Genomic DNA, 18,142 nt, shown 5'->3' on the forward strand with positions numbered 1-18,142 from the left:
CTGTCTGTCTGTCTTTCTGTCATTCTGTCTGTGATGCCAAAATGTCATTTTACGCGGCCTACTCCGAAAAAACTAGAGTACTGATCAAGGTTCAAATCATTTTTCTGTATTTACTGGATTGGTGAGAGTGTCTTTGGCTATAAAAAACATGGCCTCTCTTCTTTGAAGACAAAATAACAAACCATCAAAAACCCAATTTTGTTCGATTTTTGTCAAATTTTCTCCCAATGTTTACTATTACATTTTATGAAATAATGTTCAGCTGTTTGGATAAGTTCTCATTTCTAGCTAGCTGTCACTGAAATTTTTACATTAAATTCTGTTTAAATATACCGCAACCATTTCCGATCAAGTTTTATAAGCACATGTAAACCAAGTGAGAATAAAAACGTTGTGCCCGGTTTAATTAATTGCAAGTTCAATGATTGTTCTCAAGTTTTGATAACTGGGGAAAAGACCGTGAATCAGTGTTGTATAGTGTTGGGAAACTTATATTTTTTTATCATCGTCACCAATAGCTTACAAAAAAGGTTTCCACTCATTGACGGCGCTTTAAGGACATTTGTGTAAAGTACAAAGTAAAAAATGACAACAGCAGTGGGTGATCGTGGATGTTACTGCGATCTTGGAAGATCTTTCTGATTTCGCTGTGATCGTAACAGAGGTTTGACTTCCAGATGTAGCTAAACTCGCTTTTTCAATGTGTCACTTTTGGTTTATACTTACCTCTTTCTGCTGCAATCGCTGGACCATACCACAAATCTTGGCCCAAGCCCATCTTTTGGGTAGGCCCTACGTAGGCTGAATTATTCACAACCTCATTTCTACAATGATATCGGTACTTTTCCCTAAAATACATAGCCTTCCGACTTAGGAAGTAAAATTAAAAACGTCCAAAACCCCAGATTTGTGCGTTTTTGTCACATTTCCTCCGAATGTTTGCAAGATATGCCGATCATCGTTTAGAGATTACGTATCTTTAAAATAAGAAACCCTTGTTTGGATAAAGGTGGTTTCTTCAAACTGGCGTTAATATATTAACATTAAAAGTTGTCTACAAATAATGCTATTAATAGGAAATAACTTTGATTTTCGAAAACTTAAAAAATACAAAACCAAGGGAGATTAATAAATTCAGTACTGATACCACATCAAGTGAAAGATTTTTTTAGCAAACCATCATGATTTTTTAAAGCTTTATGTTGTTTACGTACTACTGTATCAATGTTTTGTGGACTGTGTATTCATTTACTTATTTATATATATTTATTTATATATATATTTGTTGTTTATACACCAATTTCACAGTTTGATTAGGCCTAAATATGATTATCATAAAATTTGATGACACTATCAAAACTTTCAAATAAAATAATTTTGTTTGTAATTTGCTTTGGTTAAAGCGTAGCAAATCCCCTAATTCAATTCTGTATTTGTGTGTGTATGTCTGTTGGTAACGCATTAATGTCCTTATTCCTCAGTCTTTCGTGGAAAAGACAAGAGCACCTTTGTTAATGAAAATTTCAACCCGAATAAAGTGTGCAGTAGTGAGAGGTTGAGGTAGTATTTTAACTACCTTTAACCAGTGTGAAAAGTAACTTTCAATTACAGGCCTACCTCAGGGATATACCTCATAGATCTATAAAGCAATTCCTTTTATCATTAGATATAAAATATGGACTAACACGATCGGGTGACATTGAATTTCGAAGCATTCGTTTTGGCTTGAACCTGTCAGATATTGTATTTGCTAAGGTTTATATGTAATAGTTTTGCCAGCAAATCTGAAAAAAATGCACACTAAATATGCAAACCAACTCCTGTTCTGAATATAAGAAGGTTTCAACTTACTACAAGATTCCCGTAGGTAGAACGGGCACACAGCTAGTTGGGAATAAGTATGTCTTTTTTATGGAAATATTTTAGTAAAAATGTAATCAGACAAGTTGAAATTCGCTTAGTCTGCAGGTTTGCTGCGGCGGGGGTATTTATGAGATATTAGTGTTACAAATGTAATTAAATTAACTGTTTCGTTCTAATTAATTATCTATTTTTTTTTATTTTACTACTTAAAAATGGCTATAATATTTCAAGTGGTACAAATAATAAGTACCAATTACCTGCCACTATTAACTTAATTAGGCTATTGTTAAATTTTTCTCCAGAGTGAAATGTTCAATTTCGGAATAAGGTTAAATGTGTGAATATATTCTTGCACCTTTATAATTAAAGCTTTACTCCTATTATTGGATCTTTGAAAATGTTTAATAAGCGCAAATGAAATGTGATTGTGAAAAGCGATTGCGGTAGATAATAATGATATCTACAGGATCATGGGAGACGGTAATGATTTCTTTACGGTCTGTGATGCATAGCGTTATATAGTGTGCGCATTTCGCGAAGCCGGGCTTCATGACCATCTCGTTGCCTGCCGCGACTGCATTAACGCGCTATCCCCACCTCCCTAGTCTCTTGTCCTCCCGTCCTTGCTCTACCAACCGTCAGATGAAAAGGAAGCTGAAATTCGCCGACCGGGACTCTCATGTTACTAATAAGTTATTTACCATAATTATTTAGGACCCAATTAGGAATAATGTCTGGGTAGGTCAGGAAACAAGCGGGGAGCCCTTCTGGCTCACCCGACTATTGAAATGAGGTAAATTAACTCTTAGTTGAGATGGCTGCCTTCAGCAGCCATCCTTATCAAACCTGCAAATTGCAGTCACATGTTCCCAGAATGTAGGTTATTAGTTATCAATCAAATTCTTACATATTTCACATTCAGTATTCAATTTACCATGTATTCAATGGATGTATTCAATTTATTCCATTCACCTTGCAATATTTCTAAGTAATTATCCATGTTCAGTCCATAGTTTGGAAGGATAGGTCTACAGTCAAATATTTAGTTAAGTTAGTGTAAATCAAAGCTGGCTAGGCAGGGGTTCTGATTTGGGTAAAGATCTCCGTCCCTCTGGTACCCAGCAATCTTCCTAATTTTATTGGTAGCAGATTCAGCACGCTTAAGTTAAGGTTAAGGTTGGTCCAGACATAGCAATTCCAACCCTATTAGCATTACCCTGTTATTCCCTCCGTTTCCCCTCCAATATCCCATAACCGCCATATATCGCCCCGAACCCGCAATAGCAAACAATAGTATCCCTCCTTCCTTCCCCCCCCGGGCTACAGGTCGTGGGAGATGATCTGAATTTTGCCGTGTTTATGGAAGACGATGTTATCGTTCTCGCAGGGGATATTCAGAAGTTTGCCGTGACTAAAGGAAACAATGACAATGTCCAAGCGACCACGGGAAATGTTTAAAATTTTGCCGCAATGACAGAGGATAATGATGTTTCCGTTATCGCTGATGGATATTAAGGATTTTGCCGCAACCGGGGAATCCAGAGATGATGTTTCTGTCCCAGAACAATATTCAGGATTTGCAGTGTTCGCAAAAGACGATGATGATGTCTCCAAATCACAATAGTTTGGATTAATTGTAAATCTCAGGCATTGCAAACCTCTAGTTATAATAAAATTTTCTTTTTGTTTTTCTTTTGTAATATCTTAATTTGTCTTAAATATGGTGGGAGTGAGCTAGTCTAGTGGTAGAGCGCGGGACTTCGGTGTCACCTAAGGTCCTGGGCTCAAATCCCGTCAAATCACCAATGGACAATGGATTTTATCTAAGTGATAATGCCGCAACCCCCTAGGTAACGTCAAAAACATTTCCAAGCTCGTGCCTAGTGTCCTAGGACAAAAAGAAACAAAACAAAAAACCTTGATATGGTATTCTTAACGTGTTTGGAAGGGCTTAAACTTAAATAAGCTTTTTTTTCCTTCGTGGGGCTGGGGTAGCATTAAGCCCTTGCTACCTCGACCTGAAAGATCTTTTGTAGCACCCTTTTCACTTATTCCCCCAACCGAAGTCTTCTTGCGAAGCCAATCAGTTGGTGTACACCCATTTCCCGTATTTTAGTAGGCATCGGGAATGCCTTTCCTAGGTATTTCAACCTCTTCTGGGCTATCGCTGAACATTCAAGCCATATATGCTCAGCGGATTCTGTTTTGGAGAGGCAGAATCTGCACTGGTCTGTCTGTCTCAGCCCTATTGTCCTGAGGTACTTCCTCACATAGCCATGCCCTGTAAGTAGACCTATCAAGAGGCTTATTTATCCTTTTTGGAGGTCGAAGATGTTTCTCCATTCCTTATTAAGAGGATTGATGAGCATCTTTGATTGTCTTAGGCCTGGGGTATTTTCCTAAACCTTTGCATGTTGTCCCTCTGCGCAGGCTAGAATTTTTGATCGGCCTTTGCTCACTGGGACTCCGCAGCATGGATCAGGCCACACGAGTTACGGTCTTAGCCCCCTCGCCCACCAGGACGTCAGCCCTTTTGATGTCTTCGTGCCCAGCGTGACCTGGGATCCATGCAAGTGGGACTCTGTTGTGTTCACCCAATGCCTTAAGGAAGTTCCTGCAGCTCTGCACAACTTAAGATTCCACCACGCAGGCGTCGATTGCTTTGAGAGCAGCTTTTCTGTCTGAGAGGATAAGAACGCCTCTCCTCTTTAGGCCTTTATCCAGCTGCAGTCTCACAAAATGCTTTATCGCCATGACTTCCGCCTGGAAGACAGTCGGCGTTTCGTCAAGGGCCATTGAGAGGTGGGTTCCTATCTCATACATTTTAAGTCCCGACCTACCCTCCGCGATCTGTCTGTGTTAAACACGATCGCCGACTTTCCTGTTTTATCCCTTACCTTCTACCATTCTCTTCTGTCACCTATGGCCTCTTGGTGGGGTTTAGCAAAGTCGTACTTGATGTTGTAGAAATAGCAGAGTTGAGCTGCAGCGGTTAATTACCCTGATTATATAAAATGATTTAGACAGTTAGTTAACATGAAACTAATTTAATTGGGAATAAGATAGAATCAGAACACAACTGAATGTAAACAGGTCAACTATAAATAAACTCATAACAATATAGAAATATAACATTAACCATATGTTATAACAAACTAGGCAGGCAATGAATATGTAAGTCAGACATTACAACATCCTCCCAACTTGCATATTCCTTGCTCCTTGATACATTTCATGAGCTTGTCTTTATTGAGTGCCTTAGTCAGAGAATCAGCCACCATACTAGTTGTGGGTGTGTAAACAAACTTAACTTTCTTCATTTGAACTTTTTCACGTATAAAATGATGACGCACATCAATGTGTTTTGTTCTTGAGTGATAAGCACCGTTCATAGCGAGGTTCTTTGCTGCTTGATTGTCCACATATATTGTGATGGAACTTGATGATGAGATTATTTCATTAGACAATCCCTTAGGCCATAGAGCTTCTTGAGTGGCTGCTGACATAGCCATATACTCAGCCTCAGTTGTTGACAAAGCTATTGTAGGTTGCTTGTTTGTACACCAGGAAATAGCACCTTTACATTTAACAAAAACATAGCCTGTAGTTGATCTTCTATCGTCAGAGTCACTAGCCCAGTCTGAATCACTATAACCAATTATATCTTCATGTTCATTGCCATCAAACGTTATGCCTTTGTCCAATGTTCCTTTCAAGTATCGAAGAATTCTTTTTACTGCTTCCCAGTGAGGCACTCCAGGATTCTTGTTAAACCTACTCACACAGCTGACGGCATATGAAAGATCTGGTCGTGAAACTTGAGCAGCAAATAATAAACTTCCAACTGCTTCTTGATAGAGTACATTCTTCATTTTTTCCGCTTCTTCTACAGTTTTGGGTGATTGCTCTTTGGAAAGTCTTTCTCCAACATTTATTGGAATAGAAACAGGGTTGCATTGATCCATGTTGAATCGTTTCAATACACTTTCAAGGTAGGCTCGTTGATCGATGAAAATCTTGTTTTTCCTATCCCGGGTTATTCTAAATCCCAGAATAAACTTTGCTGTCCCCATATCTTTCATTTTAAATTCTTTCATTAGTTGTGACTTAAGGATTTCTTTAAGATGTTTATCATTGTGAAAAATAAGCAAATCGTCCACCCAGACTGTTACGATTACCATCCTCCCATTTTTCACCATGTGATAAACGCAGGAATCAAAGTTTGACTGAGCCAGTCCTATTTTTGTCAAACATGAGTGAAGTTTCTTATTCCACACACGACTTGCTTGTTTTAGTTGTTAGATATTTTAATAATGTAACATTTAAATGTAGTAACTCAATTTTTACTTTATTTAATCACAATTCTATTATGTAACTGAATCATAATATAAACAATAACAAATGAACAGAACATATGTAAATTGACAATTATAGTATAAGCCAGTACATTTGGAATGGACACATCAATCCTCCCCCTTAAATTTGGAAGGTAACATGTGGTTGATATGCCGCCTCCATATAGATCCATCATCCATTTCAAGAACGTAAATTAACTGTCCATCCTTGCTCTTTACTTTTCCAAACATCCACTTGTTTTTCTTGTCTCTGAAATCATAAGCTTGAACTCTTTCCCCCTTTTTAAAGTCTCTTATTCCCTTTGCACATTTTAAGTCATTGTTTGAAGGCGTGTTATTTGTTATCATCAAATCAGAGAAATGTGAGAACGAGACTAGATTTGATGATAACAAATAACCATATACCATATATGCCTTGACCATATATGCTTTTTCTTAATCGGCAAACCTTGTTTGGTTCTTGATGAGATCCTTCAGGTTGATTCATATATATTTCTTCGGTGAGATCTCCTTGAAGAAATGCAGAGACAGCATCAATTTGGTCTATTTCAATGTCCTTTTCGGCAGCTAATGCTAATAAATGGCGTACAGAGCTGTAACGCACAACAGGAGAGTAAACTTCATCATAGTTTATGCCTTTGCGTTGAGCACATCCTTTTACAATGAGTCTTGCTTTGTGGCATATGACGTTTCCATCTGCATCTCTCTTGGTTTTAAATACCCATTTAGAGTTTAAAGCCTTCCTTCCTGGTGGAAGGTCTGTAAGTTCCCAACTATTATTTTGTACCTGGGATGAAAGTTCCTGATTCATGGCTTGTACCCACAATTCCCTATCAGAGCTTTCCATCGCTTCCTTCAGGGTTATTGGATCGTTGCTAGATTCATCATTCTCAGCATAAAAAGTTACATTCTTCAAGTTCAGAACTTTCATTGACTTGAAAGTCAGAATCTGCTGAGTCATATTCAGATTCTTCAGGTGCTGCTGCAGGAAAATCTAAATCTTCTGTAGGAATGTAAAACATATAGAGGCGGTTCACGAGTCACGGGTTATCCTTAGTTCGAGCGCAAAATCCAGTTATAGCCGGTTTTTTGCGCCGCGGCTTAGAAATCGGCTTCACGAGTACGAGGTTACCCGCGCTCGGGCGCAGACAGATGAACTTCACCCAATTATGACAGGGATAAACCCGAGCGCAAAAAGTCGGCTTCACGGGTTCAATTAGAGAAAACCCCGGGCCAAATGTCGGGTTCACGAGTCATGGTCTAGCGCAAACTGGATAATCTCGGGCGTAAATAACAATGGTTTTGGACTTCAACTTAACCCTGCTAGGGGGCAGGGTTAAGGTGACATCATGTCGGGATTATCTCATTTGCTCGTTTATTGTTTTTTTGTTAGCAAAAATAATGTTATATTCGGATTCGCCATTAAATTCCGAACAATTTCATTACCCTCAACATGATATTTATTTTTTTCAATTTTTTTTACTACTGATTGTCGAAAACATACGAAACATTGTAAAAAGTTGCTGTTTTTAATTTTAATTAATTATTAAATAAAAATATAATTAATAGCTTAACATAGGCCTATTTATATAAATTTAAATTGAAAATGAATTTTATAACGTTACTGTTTTATTTTTTTTATCACTTTTGAACACTTTTAATTCAGCCGAATAGGCCTAATTAAAAAATAAAAATGGTTCCGACAAATATTGTTAGGTTTGTCTAAGAATTTTTATTGTATAATTAATATAGGTCAATTTATTTAAGTTTCCCAATTTCATTTTGTATATTTTAAATTATATGTTTATATAATTATGTTTATGATTTAACAGTTGAAAGACATTTCATCTGATAATTTCTTGATATTTGCCATATCGGGTTTTACAATAAATTGCTTCAATTTACCGAGATAAAAGGTAAATTCTATAGTTAAATATACAAAACGTTGTATTACAACAATAAAAAAATTTTTCCTACAGTTACCTAACAATGTACATGTTCGCTCACTGATTTGAGAAAGCAAAGTGGCCAATTCGCTCACCAGCTAATTACTTCGTCTCACTCCAGATTTGCAACGTGAAGGCACGAAATAGTAAGCGCGTAACATGCAGGCAACGTCGTATGCGTGCGAAATGCGTTGGCAGCACTGGCTGTAAATCAGCTGGTCAGCTGTTGTACTGTTGTATTTGTCACTTCACATTAAATGTTATATTAAAAGTTCACTTCTGTGTAAAAATAGGTTATGTTTCTTCACAAATTTATTTGTTTTATGGTAATTGTAGGAAAAGTATAATGTGCAACTCGAGTTCAAAGTACAATTGCCTCACTCGAGAAACCATTCCTCACTCGCCTACGGCTCGTGAGTAAGGATTTCTCTCGAGTGAGTCAATTGCTCACTTTTCTCACTAGTTGCACAAATAACTATTTCCTGTTTTCTTACACCTAAGATTTCTCATGCTTAAAGTCTGAGTAAACCCAGTGAAATAAGGTGTAGCTACATTTCATATTTTGTTGTGGTGTTTCCGGATCAACTGATTGACAAATAAATAAAAGGCTAAAATACCTGATTGTCGCCTTTGTGGTCCAAAGTATTGTCCTAGTGGATCATGTACACTTCGGCGCGAGCGTCATCGTTGGATCCGTATAGGACAATATTTGGACCACAAGGCAACAATCAGGTATTTTAACCTTTTATTTATTTGTAGCTACATGCTGAGGTATTGAAAAGAGCGAAATACTAACTAGGGTGTCTAGTGCCATCTGATTTAGGAATTGCACTCCTCTTCACAGTTGTACTGTAATGAAATATTCTAATATCACTTATCCTATTACTAATGTTCAATATTTATTTAAATAACTTCTTGATCAGCATTGTACGTGTTATTAAATTTACGGAAAGTAAATAAAAGAAACGTCTTATATTTACTTTCCGTAATATTTATTTGTTTCTCAATAAAATAAATATATCTACGCCACATATATTGCAATCACTTTCAAACAAAAACATTTACGTTTTATATTATTATTTTTTACATATGAGGGCATCCCGACTCCTATAATATCCAGTTGTTCCTCCAATTTTTTTTTCAAAATTATAACTGGTGAAGGTACATCTTAAATTGAAGTAAGAATTAGAAGAAAAATCAAATTATGTGTTTTGATCGAGTAAAACTGTATGTAAATATTTGCCGATGCTTTATGTGAAAGCTTGCGGTACATGCCTTCCATTTAAGACCTAAATTATGAAAATCGGTCGGGTAGAAGTTCCAAACGAACTCGGAAAAGAAAAACAAAATTTTTTTGATATATAAGATAATTGTATTTTCCCGATGCATGCCAGTAAAAGTGTAGCCTATTATTCATTTCATTATTCAATGATTAATCCAGTAACTTAAAACTTTATTATAAAATAAATTTAAGTGCAAGTTCACAACCTTTTTATGCAATATCAGTAAACCCTCTGTATACTGTAATTATAATAATTTATCACGTCATCCTATTGTTATGGGACTCGTCGACCGCGAGCAGCGGCTCGGTAGGTAGCCCACGAGGCTGTTGCCAACCTTATAACGAAAGTTCCCCGTTAAATCCCTGCTGTTGAGCGACGGTCAGCGTTGGTCTCGGCTAAGCTTGATCTCGGCTAACGCTCTATGTCGTGAACCCATTTTTTGGCCGTCGGTTAAAATTGGCCGAGAACAACGATAACCGCGGGCCACGGAACCCCGTACTCGTGAACCGCCTCATAATCCTCTTGATCTTGGTAATTTTTCATCAAAGCACTACCTTTTTCACGTTCAGAAAATGTCACGTCTCTTGAAATTAGTACTGTTTCTGTCCTCGGATTATAAAGACGGTAGCCTTTTGTTGTAGAGCAATATCCTACTAAAATACACGGTGTCGATCTTGCATCCAGTTTCTTACGATTTGGTGCAGAACATGTGCATAAGCTTAGCAACCAAATGTCTTCACGTGAGAGAGGGTTGGTTTTTGGCCTGACCACAATTCTTCAGGAGTCGAAGAAATTGTCCTACTCGGTGAGTGATTTAACAGGTAAGTAACAGTGTTAACTGCTTCAGCCCAAAAACATTTAGGCAGGTCGGAGTCAAGCAATAAACATTGGGCACGATCCATTAGTGTGCGGTTCAATCGCTCAGCTTTACCATTTTGTTGTGGCGTATAACTGCAGCTAGTCTGATGCACAATACCTGTTCTCCCATAGAATTCAGAAAACTTCTTGCTACAATACTCACCACGTCCATCATCTGAACATCTGAGAACATCTGTTCTCAGAGTTTTGATTTTCTTCCCAGTTTGATTTTCTACAAGATGTTTAAAAGATTTGAACGTTTCATAAACTTGATCCTTTGTCTTCAAGAAATAAACAAATGTTTTATGGCTAAAATCATCTAGGAAAATAAGAATATACTTAGAACCAGCAAGAGAATTTACTTCCATCGGTCCAACCAAGTCAGAGTGTACAAATTCTAGCAGTTCACTACTTTTACTTCTACTTGGTTGGAAAGGTAGTCGGTAAGTACACAGGATTCACAAGGAATATCAGGCTTTTTATCAGAAAGATTGATTCCATGCACCAAGCCATTCGACAATTTTGTCAGATCATCATAGTTCAGGTGAGCCATACGTTAATGCCAGAGAATTTGATCATTGCATTTTGCAGTCATGGCTGTGCCTGAAGAGGGTTGAACATCTAATTTAAACAAGTTGTTGACCTTAGAAGCTGTGGCAATTACTTCATTGTCACTATTGAAAATCTGAGCTCCTTCGTTGTAAAAAATCACAGTGTTCCATTTGCTCACAATTTGACTGACAGACAGTAAATTTACATTCAACTGAGGAACATAATATACATTTTGAACTTTAACATCTGATGAAGTACCTGAAATACTTACAGGAAGGTTTGTATCTCCAATTGTGTCAGTTACCATATTGGAACTATTAGCGGTGGTAATACTCAATTGTGGAGATTTCCTTTTATTTTCAAGTATCACACTGTCAACACATAAATGAGCACTAGCTCCTGAATCTAGATACCAATCACTACTTACATCTGTTAGCATTGAGAAAGCAGCAAAGAGTGAATTGTCCTGTTTAGACTTACAACTGTCTCTTTCATTTCTGGTGCTGATGTTCGTGGATTTGTCACAGTTCCTTGATATGTGGCCATAACCATTGCATTGAATTGAAAACATCGAGGACCCTTGTAATCTTTGCTATTTTGCCGTTTCTTTTCTTCGGTGGGTTTCTTTTTACATGAAGTGTTGTGTCTGTGGCTGTTCTGAAAACTTGGTCTTGAATTTTCTCTTCGACCATAACTGTACATCGCAATGCATTTGGAAGAGTTATTTTCCACGGATACATCTTGAAGTAGTTTGGTTTTTATTGAATCAGCCGTTATCTTGACACCAGAACATTCAATACCAATGATCATCGGTTGGAATTGATCCGGTAGTCCAGCAAGTAAAATTGTTCCTACCCACTCATCATCCACTTTCAGACCAATGTTGGTTAGCTTGTGGGCCGTTGATACAATTTGATTTACATAATCTTCTATGGATTTGCAATTTTCTAGCCTTGTAGTTGTTAACAATCGCAGTAAACCAACTCTTCGGGTCAAACCCCTGTCAGAAAATGCCTTTTCTAAATTTTCCCAGGCTTCCTTGGTTGTTTCTGCTGATTGAACATGGACATAGTTGACTGAATCAATTAGCAAGATAATTTTGGATTTACATTTTGTCACTTTCTTTCTATCTTCTTCAGTTCCCAAAATACAGTCCCAGAGCTCACAATCCTCCAAATATGCTTGAATGGCAACTTTCCATGTATCATAGTTTTCACGGCCTTTCAATTGCTCTATTGAAGGAGGTTGATACATTTTCAAAGTTGGTGAACTTGGGCAAAATAATCAGAGAAATTAAAAATCAGTAAACAGGAGGCCCATAACCTGATGTTGTAGAAATAGCAGAGTAGAGCTGCAGCGGTTAATTACCCTGATTGTATAAAATGATTTTACAGTTAGTTAACATGAAACTAATTTAATTGGGAATAAGATAGAATCAGAATACAACTGAATGTCAACTATAAACAAACTCATAACAATATAGAAATATAACATTAACCATATGTTATAACAAATTAGGCAGGCAATGAATATGTAAGTTAGACATTACAACAGCACTTCCTAATCATAAGATCTGAGACCGTCATTTCCATGTCTAAACTTGGGAGTTCCCTTAGAATTGACATTTGACCCGTCCTTCTTGAAGGATGTATTTCTCCTTAACTGTGAGTCTTCAGGGCTGTTAATGCTGCCCTTTCCTTTATATCCAGTCCGAGTTGGATTGCGCCTAAAATTGACTCCATCACCACTGTCGGGTATGATCTTGTTGTAAAGTCCCCATTTTTTGCCAAATGTTCTTCTGCAGGCGCCCATGGATCCTGTTCCTTTGGCAATGACGTGATCTATGTGCCTGTTCCAAGTCAACTTCTGATCTAAGTATACACCCAGATAATTAGTCTCTTTGACTGACTTGACCCTCACTACTCTAATCTGGGGTGGGGAGATTTTAGTTCTCCTTTTCCTCGTGAAGGTCACTATCTCAGTTTTTGTGGGGTTGATTGTCAAACCCTTTGTGTTGCACCAATTGTCAATGAAATCTACCTTAGATAAGGTGTTTCCCTCTCACAGTCAGCACTAGATCATCTGTAAATGCCTGTAGGTCAATGCCTGTTTGTTCAGCTTCCCTCAGCAAGCCGTCGACCACAAGTGATCATAGTAGGGGAGATAAGACTCCTCCTTGCGGACACCCTCTTCTGCCCTCTTCTGGCCATTGTAACTGACGAGTCTCCGACCATGGCTGATATTTCTCTGCTTTGCAGCAGAGCCATTATCCAACACACGACTTCTTGAGGAATTTCTCTATCAGTGCTTCCTCTATTGACTGATAGGACACATTACCAAAGGCTCCTTGGATATCCATGAAGACTCCTGCCAGGATTTCGTTGTGATCTAATGTGTCTTCAATTTTCATTACCAGGCTATGAAGCGCTGTTGTAGTAGATTTGCCCATCATAAAGGCATGTTGGTTAACATTCAGGCTTGAGTTTGTGAATCTCATCCCTCACATGCCTGTTAATGACCTTCTCCATAGCCGTTACCATGAATGAGGTTAGACATGTTGGTATGTAGGATTTAGGCTGAGTTGGTTCTTGTCATTTCTTTCGTAGGAACACCACTATATATAGCTTTTCTCCATCTAGTTGGAATATATTCCAGTGCATAACTGTCCCTATACAATGCAACAAGGAGATCCACTAGAACCTCCATGGCTTCTTGCAAGAGAGCAGGGAATACGCCATCTCTCCCAGGAGATTTGAAAGGGCAGAATGAGTTTACTGCCCATTTCATAACATCTGGTTTGAATAACTTTCCCGACGCCCGTCTGGCTAGGGCCACCTCCCTAGCGGACCTCCCTGGGCGGGGCCAATTGGCTCCTTCCCCTATGGGACAGCTCTCCGGGAAGTGTACTCTTAGCATCTCCTTTAGGGTGTCGCCCATGTTGGTCATGAGATGGCCTTCTTCAGCCATTACTGCGCCCAAAGGGTTGGATTGTTCACTCTATAGTGCTTTCTGGAGTCTGGCCGTTTCTGGTAGGCTGGACAGCCTTTCACAGAATAGCCTACAAGTCCTTCTTTTGGACTTTTTGATTTCCAGATTGTACTCCGTCAAGGCCCTCGGGTAGGCGTTATGGTTGTCTGTCCTACACGTGACATTGAAGAGTTTTCTGGGTCTTGATCTCATTTTGCTTAGCTTCTCATTCCACCAAGGTACGTCTCTTGACATCCTTTTGGATCTGAGGGGGCAGTTATCTTCAAAGGCTTTTTGTATTTAGGTTTTGACAGACTTCGCTAACTCTTTCTTAAGCCTTCTACTGTACTGGTATGTACCATTGCTCCCTCCAGCTCTATTTGTAGGGATTCTCTATATCACTTCCCAATTCCCTTCCAATTGGTTTGTTTGGGGACTCTATAGGATGAACACCTCTCCAGGTTAGCCTTTACTTCGAACCGAATGTGTGTGTGAATTATTTTACACTATTTTTACGATTTTGAGGAATATAATTTGAAAAACGTGAAAATTAATATAATATAATAAGGGGTCTCAATCCCGGGATCCCGGCCAATTTTTTATACCTAGAAATCCTGGGATTGGTGACTTTTAATCCCGGGATAACGGGATTGCAAAACCTATGTTTATATTTATTTTTTGTGAATTTGAGGACTTTTACTTACTGAAAATAAATAAAAATATGTCCAATAACATTTGAAACTCATATACTCGTTATTTTTAGGACGATAAATATATATATGAAATGGCACAATGAAATGGTAGTAATGATCTATTTTGATTGGAAAATTTAATTATCATTAAACTCAATAGGTGAACGTATGTAAATATATGTTTCAGTTTTTAGACGATTTGGATTTACTTTCTGTAAATGTTATTACATTAGTTAGAACTTCATTACAGTAGGCCTAAAAGTTATTTTGAGTTTTACTTTTGACATTCACGCAATTTGTGTAGCAAACATAACATTGCAATCGGAAATTGAAATATTATTTATTTATTTTCATTGAAGCCATAAAATATAACTATAAATACACCATTATAATCTCATTATTAAGATTGCTTATATTTAGAGTCTATAACTTTATCTTCGTATTTGGTTATTAGTGTGGTGATTAAATTTCTTACAATCCTAAATTACGTTTTTCATACACACGCTACTACATAAGCAGATGGTTTATAGTTTTACAGTATCTTATATTGTTTTATTGCTGTCAGTCAAAATAACATTTTTACGCTGGTACTCGTGATTCTTCCCATTTTATCTTTTTATCTTAGCTATCTTTAATCCATCTATTAGCGCCATCCATCCATTTATACCTACAGGCTACGTGCGAGTGCGGTTGCTCGTTATTTTTTAAATGTATTTATTATATTCTAGAGTGACAAATCAACATTTATACACTGTAAACAAGAAATACGGGCGATGAAAGTTCCGCATGGTAATATTTATTTACCTAGAAAACGGAAACATTGCGCAGTGTAACACTGGTAAGGCCAGTTTAAAAGGTGAAAGTACTCAACGAGGGGACTTCTCGCTCATTTAAAATGGCTAAAAAGTTAAAAATCATAATATTATATAATCCCGGGATCGGCTGAGACGAATCCCGAAATCCCGGGATTGGATTGAAGGCCCGGGATTGAGACCCCTAAATATAATGCTTATTGATACAATATAATGCTTACTGCAATATGGCTTTTTTATTTCACCCGATTGGAAAGACTGTGTGCGTCTCATTGTGTTTTAAATTCAGTGCGACCTCTGCCGGATTAATCCTTTCAAACCTTGTAATAATTTTTATTTACCCCCATTTATTGATTTATCAGGTGAATCAGTGTGGTCTACATACCTATTAAACATGTGAAACTGAAAATTGATGCAAATTTTGCATGAATGATGTGTTAATATATGTATAAATAATCTATACTATCTTGTTGATAATTATATTAAACTTTCCCGATCGTAACACCCCTACCACCGCGCCATACCGATGGTGTGACGTTAGTCTCTTCTCTTGAGGGAACACCATTACCGCAACGATACGGATTAGAGCCATGAGCCTAGGTGGTGTAGTGGATAGCGTGTCGGGCTGATAATCTGAAGGTGCCGGGTTCAAATCCCGCTGGTAGCACTAACTTTTTGTCAACAATTTTTTTCATATCCGCAAGTTTGGTTGCGGTGGAGGGGGGTGTTACGATCGGGAGAGTCTCGTATAATTATTATCATTATCATTATGAGATGGGGACGCCACCTAGTTGCGTACTTAAACCCAAAATTTGGGTGAGTGAAGGATGAGTGTAGAATGGTGTGAGATGATCTGTGTAGCGTTACTGACTAAGATCAGCATTACTGACCAAGCTGCATGTTCTAGGTTGGGATGACTCTACTATGGAGGACTGTATGGTTAGTCAGCATGTACTTCTGGACATCAAGGACAGACATGAATACTCTGCCTAAAAAACAAGAGGCAATCCACTTTCCTAAGTATGTTGATTTTTGTAGTGTGTAGTAGTAGTAGGCTATAGACAAATAAATGTGTATGAAAATAAATAACTTGAATGAAAGATTTGTTACAGTCAAAATATTGTTGTACTTGAAATTTTTGTTCATAACATGTTAATTCATGTTTTGGGGTGTGCGAAGCAGCAAAAAAATTTCGATTAAAGCAATGATTCGATTCAAAAGATTTTTGATTCTAATCGATGCAACTCGATTCGCAATATGGCATTTTTATATTCATGAATACTTGTAAATGGAGTGAAATAACAATAGGTAATTAAAATTTACCACATTTGTGTAACACACATTTTTTATGTGGTATTAGGCCTATTCATAGGGTAATACCACCCTATGAGCCACCCTATACCACCCTATAATACCACCCTAGGGTCATATTCATGTAATAGACATGAATTTTAGGTGAAATTTATTTTCAATCATATTAAAAGAACCTGTACTGCTGGAAATGTCAGTGAGCTGCTTTACTTGCCTGTTTCATAATTTTTATTTTTAGAATCATATTGTTAAGCATGTTACCTGTAATATTTTAAAAGAACAAGATCAAATCTAGTGTATTCAATTTATTCTCCATTCCAATTACAACTGAATTATTATTCTTATTTAAACAAACTTAACAATCAGAACAAAACAAAAGTCTTTAACATCTGGAATGCAACCAACATTTATACTGAATCTTTCAATTGGTTAACATTGATAAAATGAGAGGATAGAATCAGACCTACAAACTACAAGGTATACATAGCTTCAGACCTAGAAAAATGCCAAATTTATCAGTCTTACCAGTTAGTATCAAGTAAAGATTTTTCATGACTTGTGTTATTTTTAGAATGATTTTGGAGTGACTTGTTTTGGCTATGTTTACAGTAGTAAAACTTGTCTCACACTGTTTACACCTAACAAAACTTCCCATCATTTGCAATGTCAAAAAAAAAGCAATATTTACATGCAAAGAATTAATTAAACTAGAAGTCGACCAGTGGTCAAAAATTCGACCAAAAATATGTATTGTAAAGACCCCACACCACTACCTAACATGACTATTTGGGGTGACTATTTTCACCCCACACTGTAAATAAAACATGTGATTTGAATTTCTTCTGTTTGTATTGATTTTCTGTTTATATTTCGTTGTTATTTCGTCACCAGCATAGCAACCCAATATTACCCATTTTAATTATTTAAAATTTTACATTCATTTTTATGCTTATTTTCGAGCCCATTTTAATTTAGAAAAAGATTCTGCACATCTACAGGAAAATATCTTTCTAACAGTATGCATAGATTTCCCCTGCGATACACATGAGCTGAGAAAAAGGTTTTAAAGAAACATGCTTGTCTATTAATATATTACTAGTGTACATGTAGCTCGAAATGGAGAAATTGAAAAAAGAAGTAAAGTAGTTATTTAAAAACAAATAACTTCTTGTAAATATTTTATCATTTTTCAAAATCTGATCTGGTTTTTAGTGTATTCTACAAATGTTTCAAACTTATAGCCGCATTAGGTTGTCCATGTCGATCTTCGTCAATAATAATGTAGTCAGTATGGTACTCCCCATTGTCGCTAGTACGTTTACAAATTTCAGTCATTTTTTATAGTGATAAAATTTTGTTTACATTACCTAAGCACTGTCTGATTTTCTGCATAACCTCTCTGTCATAATTTTATTTGCTTCAATTGGCATTCATTTGGCTAGTTACTGTTATAACGTAAGTTATATTTACCTGAAAAAATGCAGAATTGAAAGGCCTAATGTT

The 18,142-nt window shown here is 37.1% G+C and overlaps 1 protein-coding gene across 1 annotated transcript in view; it reads left to right on the top strand.

Annotated features, from left to right (window-relative positions):
- LOC128985568 (uncharacterized) overlaps window positions 1–18,142 on the top strand; it is a 50,935-nt gene that overhangs the window by 12,059 nt on the left and 20,734 nt on the right. Inside the window, exon 2 of the mRNA XM_054405177.1 lies at window positions 16,236–16,348. Within this exon, the coding sequence (XP_054261152.1) occupies window positions 16,242–16,348 (107 nt within the window). The 5' untranslated portion in view covers window positions 16,236–16,241. The remainder of the gene's footprint in view (window positions 1–16,235; window positions 16,349–18,142) is intronic.

Source organism: Macrosteles quadrilineatus, unplaced genomic scaffold, assembly GCF_028750875.1.
Source record: "Macrosteles quadrilineatus isolate MER2022 unplaced genomic scaffold, UCM_ALF_1.0 Scaffold_2__2_contigs__length_208266976, whole genome shotgun sequence".
In the NCBI taxonomy this organism is placed as follows: Eukaryota; Metazoa; Arthropoda; class Insecta; order Hemiptera; family Cicadellidae; genus Macrosteles; species Macrosteles quadrilineatus.